This window comes from Malurus melanocephalus, unplaced genomic scaffold (assembly GCF_030028575.1).
Source record: "Malurus melanocephalus ecotype Western Australia unplaced genomic scaffold, MMel_1.1 scaffold_529, whole genome shotgun sequence".
Lineage (NCBI taxonomy): Eukaryota > Metazoa > Chordata > Aves > Passeriformes > Maluridae > Malurus > Malurus melanocephalus.
The window spans coordinates 367029-382424 of record NW_026623761.1 but is presented as its reverse complement, the minus strand read 5'-3'; the positions used below and the strand labels follow the sequence as shown (position 1 = coordinate 382424).

At 39.6% G+C, this 15396-nt stretch overlaps 1 protein-coding gene across 1 annotated transcript in view; it reads left to right on the top strand.

The window, feature by feature from the left end:
• Window positions 1–15396, top strand: part of PIK3C2G (phosphatidylinositol-4-phosphate 3-kinase catalytic subunit type 2 gamma) — a 190474-nt gene that overhangs the window by 13121 nt on the left and 161957 nt on the right. The window contains exons 5-7 of the mRNA XM_057381792.1: window positions 2682–2839; window positions 4729–4840; window positions 11124–11226. Coding sequence (XP_057237775.1) covers window positions 2682–2839; window positions 4729–4840; window positions 11124–11226 — 373 coding nt within the window. The remainder of the gene's footprint in view (window positions 1–2681; window positions 2840–4728; window positions 4841–11123; window positions 11227–15396) is intronic.

Sequence of the window (15396 nt, the reverse complement as noted above, 5' to 3'; positions counted from 1 at the left end):
AAAAAAACCCCAGTTTGATGTTGCACTGAAATTAAGAGTAACTGTATTATAAATTCATATGGGGTGAATGGTCAGCTCTGAAACATATTCAGTCACATGTCTCAGTTTCCTTTTCCACGATTCATCAGGCTGAGCCCCAACCAAATTCTTCTACTATGAGATGCATGAAAGCACATTCCACATGACAGCTTTCCTCCTAGCTATTCAGATTTTTTTAATGTCTAAACATTCTAATTATGGGAAAAGCTTTCTATTGATTTTTGAATAGATGAGTTTATCTACAGAGCTAAAAAGATAAATATGAATAAGCCATTCCTGTTTYGCAGGAGCTTGTTTTGTGTGTGTCACAAGCAAGTGCTCTTAAAAAGAAAATAAGAACAGCTTTTGCTTTTCTTTTATTAAATAAGTAGAAAAGACTTTTAGGAAAAAAATATCACAGCAACCAGAAGATGTCATAAATTTTCAAATAACTTACGTATTCAGTCTTGCCAAATGAGCATCCTTCCAGTCACCAGTGAATCTCAATTGCTGGCAGTTTCATATGTCAGAGGCAGGATGCATAATTCAGGCTCTGTGTCATGCATTCTTGCAGCTCCAGCTTGTAGCTCAAACAGAAACCCATCCTGTTTGTCTCTAGGTGATACTTGTACAGGTAGCAGTCTATAATTGAAACATTTGGTTGTACACGACTGTAAATCAGCTTTCAAAAGCCCTTTCTCAGGTTACTTCTACAATTATGAACAGAGTGAGCAGTCATCCATGGGTGGCTTCAGAATGCATCCTAAAGCAAGATTCAGACCAGAAGATGCCAAGCTGACAGTCTCAGAGTTCAGTGCTGCAAAATGCAGAGTTTCTCTACCTCTCACTGTCTTCCAGGATGTACTTTGCACTGCAGAGAAACACATCATGTTATGAAATGCTGTGAAATAGCAAATCCCTATAAATGTCAGTACTTTCTGAACACACTGAGTTGTTGCAGCACAGAAATCAAGTAGGGCAAGCTTTTCTTAGTGTCATACTTTTATAATAGTTCAAATACACTTTGGAAGACCTGAACAAAGTTTTGCAATGTTTTGCCCATCTGCTCAGATCAGAAGCCCTCTATTCATGTGAAGATGGTAGATGGCCATAAATGAGCAACACTTTCAGAAACTAAATGCTTTTTTTATCTGAAAAGCATAAAAACCAAATTTCTGTCCCCATATTTTGTTAAAATATAAGCAGCATGTGGGTAGGGAAGGCGATGACGTTTGCTTAGTGTTGAAATGACTGCCAGTAAGTTGATTCATGCCCTGAATGTGTACATAGCCTGGTAATTTGATGCTGGATAAAGGGTAGTGAAGTTTCCAGTTTTATTCAGTCCTTGGCTTTCTTGCAGAAACATGTCACAGAGGGAAAGCACAAAGAAAATAGACTGACACCAACTACATAGGTCACCCAAACAGCCTCTGTAGCATAATGGTTTCTAACCATGGGTATAAATCTACCTTGTACTGTAGGTACCCTTGTCAAGCCTCATTTCCTCTCGCCCCACTGAAGCACCAAGCCCCCTGGCTTTTCATTATAAGAAATGGCCTGCTTCACAGGATTATTAATTTTGGAAGCCTAGGCTTTTTTTTTTTTTTTTTTTTTTCCTCCTCTTGCTGTAGAAACACACGGCACCAAAGAGTAGTTCACATGGTTGTTTAAGAGACTTGGGCAGCTGCTCTGAGGCTGGAGGTAACACAGTAATGAAGACTTTTATGTGAGAGGGCTGGGGTTCACAATACACTTACCAGAGACATTATTTAAGCACTCCCAACTCAGAAGCTACAAAATGCTGCTTGAACTGACAAACAAAAGAGAACACAGGATGCTTAGTTCAGGATGTTTGGGTTTAGCTGCTGTTCAGGCCAATTAGTGACATGTAAAGATTCAGCTGGTACAATATGTCTCCTTACCTGCAGCTGCAGAGTGAATTTGCTTAAAAAGCAAGTTTAATCCCAGATGACAGACATAATACCTGTGACCAGTGTTCGTTAGGAAATGGGACCTCAGGAAGAGTTAGTTTCTGCAAGTCTATGGTAATTGGAAGGGAGGGGCAAGGTATTTTATAGTTAATGGTATATCAGAGGGACTCAATGACTGTAACCTTTACAGCACTCTACAGACTTTTACATAAATACCCAGGGTTTTGATGATGAGGATTTGAGAGAGTTGTGGAAATAGACACTTCTTAAGATTTTGCATAGGAAGCATGTTCCTGTATTCATTTKTACCAGATGTCCTAGCTGCAGCTGTCTGTGCATGTGCACTTGGTTAGTTCTATGTTAAAACTCTGTTATTTAAGTACATATTTGAGCACTATTATTTCTACTGAGCTCAGTGTACACTGAAGTCTCTGTTTAAACTCCTTTTGGTTTCACTGAGGTGAAAGCTCAGCAGTGATTCTGTCAATTTCATGAAGATTTTGCTGATTCTAGGTTTCCCTAAAAGTAACAGATGTAGTTATGTGTGCTATCTGGCATCTCACTAATGTATGAAAACAGAGTTTGAGTTGCTAACACTTCTCTCCACAAAATTTTATTCCTTTAACCAATACATATTTTCGTTTGTATCTTGTAGAATTTTTGTTTTCTTCTTAAAAAAGGCCAAAAATGCATACCTTTCTTAGACACAGTTTATTCACGTATTCTTTGCAGAATCAGAAATGCCTATCCTGCTTCTGATTTGAAGACAAATACTGGGAAAATCTGGAGTATCGCAACAAGGTTCCCAGAGCATATCCTGGGTGGAACAAAATTCAGATTCAGCATTTGGACAGACTTTTCACCACATCCTCTACTTCTCACACAATGTGGTAAGTGATTGAGGTTATACACAGGTCTGGGGAAGCACTTCAGTCATAAAATAAAAGAAGAACTTTCAAGTAGATGGAAAGAATAAAGGAGAATGTTTAAGAATTGGAACAGTTTGCCCATGAAGTTTGTGGGGTCTCCGGGCTTGGAGATTTTTAAGGTGTTGTAAGACAAAACTCTGAACAAGGTGATCTGAATTCATTGTTAACCCATCTTTGCAGGGGAAGAGGTTCTTCCCAACCTGAATTATTCTGTCATTAATGACTGTGAGAAGCTGCCACTGCTCTGGTGCATCCTGCATCTGTGATTAATGGGAGAGTCTTTAATTCCAAATCTAGTAATTTTTATTTCTGCAACATATGCAAAAATAAAAGCAATTCAATCTTATTCCCCMTCTCTTCTGTGCTGCTTCATTAAGTGATAGGGTTTTTTTACTCTTTTTTTTCATGAATAATTTTTTTCAGTTGTCAAGGAATTATTTGACTGTAACAGGCTGTTTATTAGTTATCCTAACTTGCTTAGACTAGGTAAGCAATAAGTTTAAAGTTGGGTAAGAGAGTACTCTTTTTTGCCCCACCTAATATGAAGAAGTTAGGCAATAACATTTGGCAGATCAAGGAAAGGAAAATGGGTCTATAGAGAGCAAATGCGTGATACTAGCAAGTTTCAGATTTTTTTTTTTTTCAGTGAGTGACCCCAAAAAAGTACATGTTACATTTTAATTCAAGATGCTGTGCCAGTTTTCATTTTCTGGTCTGTGTAAATTTAGCCAACAAGCACTGTAGTTTATCTGTCAAACCAGCTATGAGGAGTTGCTTAAAATGATGAGTTCTCAGAAGGCGAAATGTTTRAAACTGGTAAAACCAGTAGAAAATGTGTAATTGAAGTGGCTTTTTTAGAAAAAAGAAAACCAACAAACCAGTCTTGCAAAGAAAATKAAAATCTTCAGAAGGAGCTTTTGAATCCATTCATGCATTCATTTTTCTCTGGGGAAAACCAAAGCAAAGCAAAAGGCAAGCTACGGTAACCTACTCTTTTATTTCAGCTTTTTTTCTGTCATAACGCCTTGCCTAGAAATGTCGGTTGTTCTCTAAAGCTTCCCCATCCCCTTAAACATAGGAGCACAGTTATCAGACATATTTTTAGATTATACTACTATTCTTTTCCATTTTTGCTCAGTTCTTCTAAAATGGACAGAGAAGAAGTGTATTGGCAAGTGTTGGAAAATGCCTTAAAAAGCTGAAGTAGAACTGGAGAAAATTCTCAAAATGCTAWAATTATTTCTGAACAGTAGATTGTACAAACTGACATAGAACTTCCTAATTTATAGGGATTATATACATTTTTACACTACTGTATGTCTATACATGTATTAAATTATATTAATACAATATATTGCATTTATATAAAATACATTAGAGTATTAATTTACTTCTTTGTTATGGCTAAAAAGGTGTGCACAGCAGAAACAATGCCAATTAAAATTCTGGAGCCTTCTTGTGTCATAAGTGGCTASAGAGTCAATTTTTGCATCATTGGAAGTGTACCAAAATATTCATCAGGAAAATGAAAAAAAAAAATCTTTTACATTGCCATTTGTCTCTTCCTTTCCTCCTGGGAGTGCTGCTCATCTCTTCTTCATTCTAGCTGCCCAACAAATTGCTCATTTCCTCTAAATGGACATGGATTCCATGTCACATAGAATATTTAAAGCAAAATTTTAAAAAATAATAAAATCAAGTGTGTCTTGATCTAATTCCTCTTGATGGAGCTAGTCTGCAGCAGTTGTTAGGAATTACAGAAAAAAATCCCTTAYTTTCCTTGCTCAAGTATGTAATCTGGAGTTCTCCATCAAGCTCCTATTAATTTTCCTTGCTATCTTTATTTACAGCTGGCTGTATCACTCACRACTTAATTGTAGAGATCCTCCGTTRCACAAATCAATACCCAGCCCAGGAGGAATGCCTTCTGAGTGTTTATGGGTCTGATGAATTCCTACAAAAGTAAGTACCTCATTAAGCCTCGAGCCATGTAAACAGAACCACGGGGAGAGGTAGGGCATTAGGTTCCAAACACTTCATGTGGAGTTTCTGAAACTCCTGAAACACGAGGCACTTGTATTCTGCAGAGAGAATGTTGTGCTCCAGTGTAAGGATGCAGCTCCTGACTCTTTTATGTGAGCTTTGTGCAGCCTTTAATAATTTCACTCTGCTGTCCTTCTGGGCGTTCTCACCTGTAATACAAGGATGCTGCTACTTCCACAATCTCATAGGGGTGTTACAAGAAAACCTCAAAGGAATCACCAAAGAGAGGAGAAACAGTATTATGCAGCTGCACAGCAGGTGATTTTTCTTCATATCCAGTTGCAGTAGTATCAAAACAAGTGAAGTCAGCACCKTGGTGCTGAATGGCAGTTAAAGAAGAGCACATTATACATATGAGCAGGTCTTTCTGAATGCATGTAGTCTGCCAGTAGGGAAGTAAATGCCCTGATTCACATTAATCCAGGTAAGCATTTGTGGTGGTTGAAAGCACTACTGGACTCAGATAGTTGTTTTTTTGCCCTCTGGCAGCTTAAACTCAGGTGTCAGCAAAAGTGAGCAGATTTTGTGTTGAAGCAGTTAAAGTGCAGGCACTTGTCAGCCATGCTGTGTAGGCACTGACTTTCAGCAGAAGGGGTGAAGTTGGCACTGCTTGGTGATACCATGTTAAACTGGCACTGCAGGAGTCACAGCTAATTTGTTAGAGGTGCAAAAAGTATTAGATAAAATAGTATATGTCCGTAATTGAAAGAGAAGATTTTAGAAGCAGTGATGTTTAGAGTGCAAAAATTACCTGAAGCAAGCCTAGAGCAAGTTAGTTTGATTTATGGAAGTACATAGTTATGAGAGCAAGTGTCACACTAAGTTAGCTTTGTTCTGGATCCAGCTTGAGCACTTCTRCTCTTACACAGGCTCGGGCCAAATATTCAGATGTTTATAGTGAATTACATTTGGCAACTAAAGATGCCAARATTGCCTCTTCAACATCGCTGAGCCCACTCTTCTCTCATCCCAATCTCAGTAAAACAGAAGCTGGAACAGCAGAATGCTGTGTTAATCATTAGAACTCCAGAAACGCTAAGCAGGGAAGCAGGTCATACATAGATCTGTTAGTTACAGAAGGAGGCTGGGGCTTTTAATTTTTTTTTTTTTTCAAGATGCTCTTCTGATTTCAAAGTAATTGCTAAAAAAATTGAAATAATGAGCCATTGTACTGAAGGTRAGCTCAGTGTGAGCTCATGCTAAAGAGTTTTGTTTTCGTTGTTGGAGAGAATGCATCAATAGCAGAGTGAATTCCTGCACTTGGAGAATCTCTGCATGTCTCATTAGCAGTGAAAMAAGGTCAATAATGTTCTCAGCTTTCTTACTCTGCACCTTCACTGTGTGCTGAAAGTACTGAGCTGTACTTCGAACTTCAGCAGCTTGTAATTTTATATTGTGCTGTTAAATTCAGCTCCCTTTCTTCTGCCTCTTCAACAGAGCCCTGCAACTGAAATTTGAAACCCCAGACCATAAGAATCCCTYGGGTAGTTTAACATGGCCTGAGGAGTTGCCTCAGGGTGAAACTTTTCRTATGTGAGGGCTATCTTTAAGTGTAAATTGGTTTCCTCCCAATRTTGCTAACAGAATGATTTGATGGACTTGTACGGAGTTCTTCCCYAGAAAAGTATTTGGAGTCTGTTCACGGATGAATTCCAGTAGAAGTTCCCCAAGTTCTGAGACAGCAAAGGGAATAAATACTCTGCTGCTCCTGCTGTATTGTAACTCAGAAAAAAAAAAAGCCAAAATGAATGCAAAATGGTGATTTGATGAAATGKTCTCAGACCAGAGTGGTTTAGTGAAGCAGACAGCTTTGTGAACATCTGTCAGAAGCTTTCATTTACTGTTATATCGGATTGTATTAATGAGCACTTCACYCCACCTCCTGCAGAAGCACCTGAAAGACTTGATGATTTTTAGAATCCATTTAGCTTTCAATGAAATGGAAAAAAAAMCCCAACAAAACAACCCTCTATGCTAATGACCATTACACTCAGCACCAGTAGATTTCATTGTCCATTATTCCCTTCCTACATAGAGGTCCTTGAGCTTACATCCTGCCTGACTCATAAGTAGAATATCAGATTTGAAATACCCAAATTTTAAAAGTATCAGAAGGTAGCATATAGACTGCAGGTCAGTCTGTAATTAACAGAGCCATCTGTGGAATTCTAATTTGGAATCTCATTTAGTTTCTAGTTTTTGAGTTCATTGTGTGTAGTACAGGAAACCTGGCCTTGCTGCAACYTGCAGGCTCTCATTTTCATCCCATCACTCAAACCTTCTAGATTTTACTCTCACACTTCCCTGTCTTTCCTTATATTTAGAATGGCTACCCCTAAAAATGACTTGATAATGCCTTTCATGAAAAAATATTACATAAAAGTAAATTACAAGGTGTTTACACATAATTTATCAAATAACTTCTTGCTCTTAATGCCAAAACCAAYCCTTCTCATGAGTCAGCAATGAATCAATCCTCCATTTTTAGAAAARCAGGCTATAATCTCAGGGCATCCTTGAGAAATACAACAAAACACATGAGTGTATATAAGAATAAGGACCTTTAAAAAATTTCTGTATTTTTAAATTGATTTATGTGCTAGCAATAGGTTGCAGTAATGTAAATGAGCAATGAAATGTAGTACAAGAATACTTACAAGCTTTATTTTTAAACATCCTTTTATTCTAAGGCATCAGAGTATTTAAAGCTCTATCCACACTCTCAGATGATATAATTTTCACAGTTACCTTATTGCTTTGCAGTTCAGCCACCACAGTGAGCAGGGGGATGGAATTGAAAAATCTAAATGCTTATCTTTTTTTCTTTTCTTCTAACATGCYTGCCTGTGACCTTATTGGTGACATTTTTTTTGTCTTACTAATTCTGTTCTCTGGTAATTGAATCCGAAATAAAAATTGGTTTTCACTCAAACTGAAGTCTAAGCTATTAATTATAGACTGACAGAGACATAATCATGCAGATTGAAATCATAAGAAGAAAGCACCTTTGGATGAATATGTTCTTTCTGAAAAATAAACTTAATTTTCTCTTGTCGCTACAGATTAAGTTTCTCATTCAGAGATGCTACTTAGCTGAGTTACTTAAAAAAAATAGTCTGATTGAACTGTGTTAGGATTTGGAACTTGTARCACATCAGAGCAACTTGCTGTGGGGAAGCAAGCAGGGAGGCAGTCTCAAGAGACAGGTATTTTCTCTTCYTTATATTTAGATAATTTTGTGATATTTTGGACCAGTCATTTACCATGTCTCCTAAAAACAAAAACTGTATTTCTCTTCATGGCATTCTCATCAAAGCTATATTGTCCTTGTAATTTCAGAAGAAAATAAGGGGAAACTGTTGAGTTAATAAGGTTGTAACTCTTTCATTTTTGTTTCCCTTACAGAGCTCAGAGCACTGTAAACCAGTTACTAATAATYATGTTATCTTCCAAAAGGGTTACATTACTTTTGTCTTAGTAGTACTGGGATGGTAGCAAATCTGCCTGGCCTACAGCTAAAAGGTAGTTTGTCAATCTGTGGCAAAACTCAGCTTCTGTTTCTTTGTAGTTCACTTTTCATCTAGACCAAGTTTCCACATTTTTTTGTTGAGGCATTAACCCATTTTGCCTAGTCTCTTATGTAACAACAGCAGTGAAAACTTTTCTCTTTGTATTTATGCACGTTAAATCCATTCATGAAGTCAACTGCAGTATTTCAGGCAGCACTGCTGTGTCAATAAAGGCTTTGCTGATGGATACTATCTGCTTGGCACAGCAGAACTAGCACAAACCACTARTGTAAGTGTAGTTATAATCACAAAATTCAGCTTTTCTTGGTGTACTTGTTTTGCCTGCAAGCACAGGGACATGGAAAAATTATACTCAGAAAAGATGAATTTTATACATCTGTGGTTCAAGATTGTTACTTCATAGGAGGGTATGGTTCCTCTGTGAGGTATCACAGCTCATCAGTGATACAGCTATATCAACAGTGATACAGCTATACCAATTCTATCACTGGCATTGCAGTAGGAAACTGTGTAATCAGGAAAAGGTGACTCAGGACTCTGATGTGTCTCTCTGTAATATTCTTGTGTCCGTGCCTATCCAAAGGCTGATAGTGAGGCAGAATGAAAAGAGCAGGAGTAATGGTGAAGTACATGGTAAAAAAATACATGTTGAGGGAATTCTAAAGTGTTACGGAAGTTTCCGAGTCACACTCCCTTTGTTGTGAAGAGTCTGCCAGTTCATGGCCTCTTGTCTGGGGTGCTGCCCTTTCCCACCACCCGGAGCACAATCTGCAGCTTGCACTGCACTAAATGTATTCCTTAGCCAAAGGATGAAAATCACGATGGACTTCACCATTACAGTCATGAGACAGACATGAGTAAGCGAAATGAGGAGAGGAAGGATTTCCAGGAAAGCTGTGGGTAGGCAGAACACAGAGATGAGCTGAGGAGCAACAGAAGAGAATGTATGCATTGCTAACAGTCCCAGGAACTTGGAATTAGTGACTTGGACTTTTTCTTTGGAAAAGGATTTGAGAAGGGTTTAGCTATAACAGTGATACGCTTCTCACCAATACAGGTATTTCACTGTGGTGGTATTCACTTCTGCCAATTACATCTGTACTTCATGCTCTTGAAATCAAGAAATTTTGCAAATGTATGGAAGTGCTATTAGAGGCGATCCTTGCTATAGGTATTTATTTTATCAGATGGAAATTACTTTTTCTCTTGTGATGTTTGATAGGTTTATTTAAAAAAAAAATCCTATGTATACACTACACCTTTTGTTACCTCAAATGGAGAATCTGCATTTTACTTAACTACAGTGTAGTGTGAGTGCAGAGTGTTTACAAGATGTAGAATTGAAATTGCACTGAATGGCAATCACATTTGTCTATTCATTTGTGCTGAGGACTGACTTCTGCTGCCATGTGAGATACCAGTCTCATCTAAGTCACCCTTTCCATGATTTCTTCATAGAAGAGCATTTTGGTTTTGTTTTAGGTTGTTTTTTTAACTAAAACCAGCCATTTTTATTCAGACATTCCATCAAAAAGCCCTTTTAGATAGAAATATGTTTTACTTTTGAATTCTGAGTTCTTCGTGACCCTTGACAAACAAAAAAAGAATCATCTTTCCTTCATGGTCCAGGGAATTCTGAAACAACTTACGTGTTGTAAAACCATATAAATATGGAATTTCCCTTTTTGTGCTTCTGTGGCTGAAGGCTCAATAAAGCCTCCTGAATCTAATTGAACACACACCAGAGCTGTACTGTTGATGCACACTAACGTTTTTTGGTGATTAAGTTACCTTTGCAAAAATCCTGGTTGTATTTCCTACCTATTAATCCCAAAGGATTTTTTTTTCAGATGTAAAAATGTGTTTCCTTTAACTCTGAAATAATTTTTTAACTATTTCACCTGTTTAAAACAAGATGTGAAGGGGGGAAAAAATGAAACTGTTTTTGTTCCAAGTAATTTTCAGAGCGACAAACCAAATCTGTGTTATAACTTCAAAGAAGTTGCCATGAGTGATAAAGGAAAAGAAGCAAATAAGATTAAGGAATTCCCCTGTCATGGGCTGCTGGATCATCCTTGACCAGCAGTTTAGTTTGTAGGAACCACTCCAACTGAGTCTGATCTTAGCTTGTATATGATTTTTCAGTGCTGCTTTTACCACCTCTGTGTGAGCTGCACAGGGTGAGAACTTCGATGTCTTTGAGAATGAAAGGTCACCTGACCTGATGTTCATGATTTTCAAACTTCCAGCTAATATTTGATTTTCAAGTTGGGTATCAGATACTATACATCATTCTGCAGCAGTGCATTTATAGCCAGGATACTTAGTCTAAATTGAACTAATTTAGGTTTGAATAATACGCATAAAAAATTCTCAAGGTTTRGGAGCATGTGCAGTTCCATAAGGATATTCTTTCTCTGTGTCCTTGTTGTTCTGTTACAGAACTTATTGGTCAATGATAAATTAAGCAATTAATATTTAATTGTGCTAGAAAACAAGCCAGAACCAAACCCCATCAATTTTCATAGAAGTAGGTGCCAAATACAGGTTTTGTATTATTCAATCTTCTTTGCACTCAGAATTTAGTGCTTTTAGGAGAGGAAGCAGGTTAAAAAGAATGAAATAGCAAGCAGAGATAACCATTTATTTGCTTGTTTTCCCCCAAACTGCAGCAGCTGTACCTTGGGAAGCCATGAAAGTCTTCGCAAGGCAACCACCTGCATTCAGCTTCGACTACACTGCAGTGGTAGTTTGAAGCAAAATTTGGCTCGAACAGTAAGTACCCTTTATTTCTTTCTCTTTCTTTTTGCTGAAGAAAAAAAGAATTGCCAATCTTTTTAATACCAACCTGCAGTGATAATCAGAGAGATTATTTGCTTTCCTGAGAATGCATATATTATTGCTGAACTGTGGCTGAAATGTCCTGGGGACCATCTGTGCTTTACTCCTGTACTTCCATCTAGTGAGCAACTGTARAGAACAGATGACTGAAAAAGACCAAGGGTTACTTTTTCAGGAGAATAATCAGTTTTGTCAGAATTAAAGGCTGTTTTATTTCAGGTGATCAGAGAACTCATACTTGTGGTTTCCTTCCAGCCCAAAGTTKGCAGTCCAGCCGAAGCTCTGCTCTGGGCAGTGTGTTGTCTCTGTTCACAGACAGTACCAATTACCTGCTTTGCTTAGGTCTGACAATAGCCCAAGTCTGTCAATATATGGATCAGATGATAGATGTCTAGCAAGAAAAGGGTAGAGGTTTTCTTTTCCTGTCTCTTTTGTCAGAAGGAAAGCATAAGTGAAAAATTAAGTTCAGWACAGTATCTTACCTGGACCATAAAAAAGGGACTATAGTGAGGTCAAGTATAATATGTATTTAGATATAAATAGGTATAGATATTTAACATCTTAAACAGTTTGTAGATCAAAAAGTCATTTAACTTCTCTGGGTCAGCGCCTACCACTATAAATACTCAAAACTGGAACCAAATGATATTTTTAAGAGTCTCTTCTGAACCTTCAAAGCTTGGTTCTGTGCTAGGGAAGCCAAACTCTACACCAACTCTATATCTGGAGGCTACCTTCATGACGTTTGCTTACCTTACATAACACTGTTGAATTTGAGTTGCATAGTTAAAAATACCTGTCTACACATGCAAGTCACTATTATGTTTAATAACCAATATAAATGGATACTATCAAGTAATGAGCAACTTTTTTTTTTCACTAGACACCTTTTGAACTTTAGCAAATAACTAAATGTTCCCAATTCCTTTGTAAAAGAAAATAAAATATTTTAAGGTGAATACTTGCTTTCTTTCCTGTTGTGGGAAGCAGGCATTCTACTGTGAAGTATTCAGAGCAGGAAATTTTCTTCAGCTGAGCAGTTATAAGCAAGAAATTTGGCCAGGGGCTTTACATGGAATCACAGTTCTTTCAGCTTGTTGATGACCTTTAATTAATTTTGGKTTTTTTGAGACATGAGATTTATCAGCCTTAACACTTTGAAATTCCAGGGAATGCTGTCTTTCCAAGAGGTCAATGTTTTTCAGAGTTGCCCCACATTTTGATTATCTCAGGAAAGTGTTAATCTTTGTAGTGGAGAGACAACAAAGATTACTAGGTTTCTAAAGAGAGCCTTACTTGCCTCCAGAAAAGGACTTTTGAACTAAAGCAGATAGGAAGTGATATTTCCTGAGAATTCAGAAACCTTTTATTTTCAAGCGTATCAGTGTTAATATTTTGCCAGACATAATGAGCTGAGCATTAACATTCTGATTAACATAATTAACATAAGAAGGTGGAGACTCTTCCATTATTTAAATATTTGTGACTTTCTAAAGGGATTTTGTAGTTCAGYCCATCAGAAAACATTCAGCGTCCAAAGAATTTGTGGACCTTACAATAAGGTTAAAGCAGGAAGGGTGGAATTTTACAATCTCCTTATGTGAATTATTGATCATCCCTTTCCAGTAACAGACACAGCTCTGAAAAGCTTCAGGCCATGAAGTTACTTCATTTTGCTAATAATAGCAGAGAGCAYGAGCAGCTCTTGAGGTGGAATAAGCCACAGACACAGAGCTTTCCCCAGCTCCAGGGCATGCTTGGACAGAGCACTRGTACAGAAAGGAGAGGCTCTGCCTGCAGGCAGGAGTGCCAGCCAGTCTGTCAGGACCAGAAAAAAGCCTAACAGAGAAGTCAGATACAGTGGGCTGAAAGCTGCGGTGTTTCTTTCACTCTGGACTTCGTTCTGTACGTTTCTTTAGATACACTGAAACCTGCTCCAGTCACACTGAATTTGAGGATCTGACGCAGTCTATACTGAGCTCACAGTTAATTTTGTTGTTTTTATGTAAAACATGTGGCTGTAAAATGAATTGGAAAGTCACAGACTTAGAGTCAGGTTACAGAAAATAAATTTCCTTCCCTCAGAATTCATATAAAAAGATGTAAAAAACTAGGCTTTTGGAAAACAAAATAGGCAGAAAACTTCGAGATTTTTGGGATTCTTCTGCTGTCTCAGAAAGTTATGCAGCTGCTTTTTATTTTTGTGAAATAATATGCTCTTGGGGAATTTTTCTGATCGAAATGATCCTTCTAAATTTTGAGATATGGAATATGTTTCATTATAGAAATCTCCACTAGGTTTGTGGTTAATCAGTGTCATAGAAACATAAATATCTTGACATATCTTGTATATAATAATGAACCATATGTAATCAGATACTAAATAATTCATGTACACCCACCTGTTGCTGTAGTCCTTCAAATCTTCTTTGGATCCTATCAGTCACACATATGGGATTCTTTGCATCTGGTAGGTCAAACAATGKGTTCCCAGAAAGGTAGCTGATGCCTTGTGTCTATCAGTCCCTTAGAAAGACACATTTGGACCATGTGCTTCATAATGGGGTTTAAATCTTGGTCAGCCCTCAGGAGGTGAGATAGTTGGACTGCATGAAAACTGTAGGTCCCCACCACCTAAACTGTTCTCTTTCCCTTCCATTGCATTCCATTCCATCTTGTTCTATTTCCTTGTGCCCCTCTTGTAAATTGGGATGRCATTGACTGGCTTCCAGTCAGCTGGAACCTCCTCAAACTGCCAAGACCTTTGGTAGAGGACTGAGGGGATCCAGCCATGAGATCTGCTAGCTCCTTCAGTGCCCTGGAATGAATCCCACCAAGGCCTTGTGGATTTAGAAACATTCTTCAGTTATCAAACCGCACATACTGAAAAGGACCATGCAGTTTATTGGATGCAGTAGAAGTGGGGATGCTGAGAAGCCAAAGTCATTCAGTGCCATTTTGTGGTTCCAGAGGAGCAGCGGGGCAAGCCGCGTGCTCGCCGTCCCTCAGCGGGGCCATGTCGTGTGAGGCGGCGGGAGGCAGCCGGGAGCGGGCGGCGGAGGGCCCTGCAGCCRCTTCTCTCCTCTGGACACCATCGGCCTCCATGGGCCTGCTCCTGCCGGCCAGGCGCTGCTGCTCGTGCACCGCCTGCATCATCCGCAGCATCACGGCGGTGACCGGCTGGAAGCCCCTGTCCGTGGCCATCCTCCTGAGGCGGGCGGCCGGGCCCACCATGCACTCCTTGTAGTCGCTGTCCCCGCGCACGGCGTACAGCAGCTGCTGCATGGGCTGCCGGCACACGGGGCAGTTGTCCCTGGCCCGGGCCCACTGCAGGATGCACCTGAAGCAGAACTTGTGCATGCAGTAGGTGACGTAGGCCGGCCTCTTCATGGGCCCCAGGCAGATGGGGCACTGCGAGTCTGCCTCCAGCGCTGCTGCCATGGGGTGCTGCCTCAGGCTGCCGTCGCTTGCAGYGGAGCTGCTCTGCCCCGTGTCTTCTCTGGCAGTGGACGCCATGTCCTGCCAAGAGAGATGAGCAGGGTGCTGGAGTTCGTCTGGCAGAGGGGCTCGCTCGGGATGTGGAGCTGCTCCCTCTCACCGGCGTGTCACACAAGCAATGGAACAGAGGCTGCCCTGGGGGAGTGGTGGAAGTGCTTGGATCCTTCAGAAGGAAAACCTCCCAGCTGCCCAGGGGGACATTTCCACTCCCATTCAACCTCTGCTCCTGAGAGTGCTCCTCCTGGGCACTCACACTGCCTGAATGTGCTGGGGCTGGGAAAAATCCTGGGCTCTGGGCTGGCACAGAATGCTGGGTCATCTGTGACATTATAACCTATCGCTAGGTGAATCCATCATCAAATTGGATCAATAATTGGTGATGTCATAATCCAGCAGTCAAACTAGACAATCGCCCTAAGTCCCTGGCAAATTAACTGTGTTCTTTTCTTTCCTACTGCTTTCCCTTCCTTTAGTACTCCAGGATGAATCCCTCCAAGGCTCTGTGGGTTTAAGAACATTCAGCCTCTGCAGCTGACCCCTTACAATTCCAGTGGCCACAAGGGAAGGTCGCTGTTGCTGTGGTTGTGCTCTTCCAGCACAGAGGAC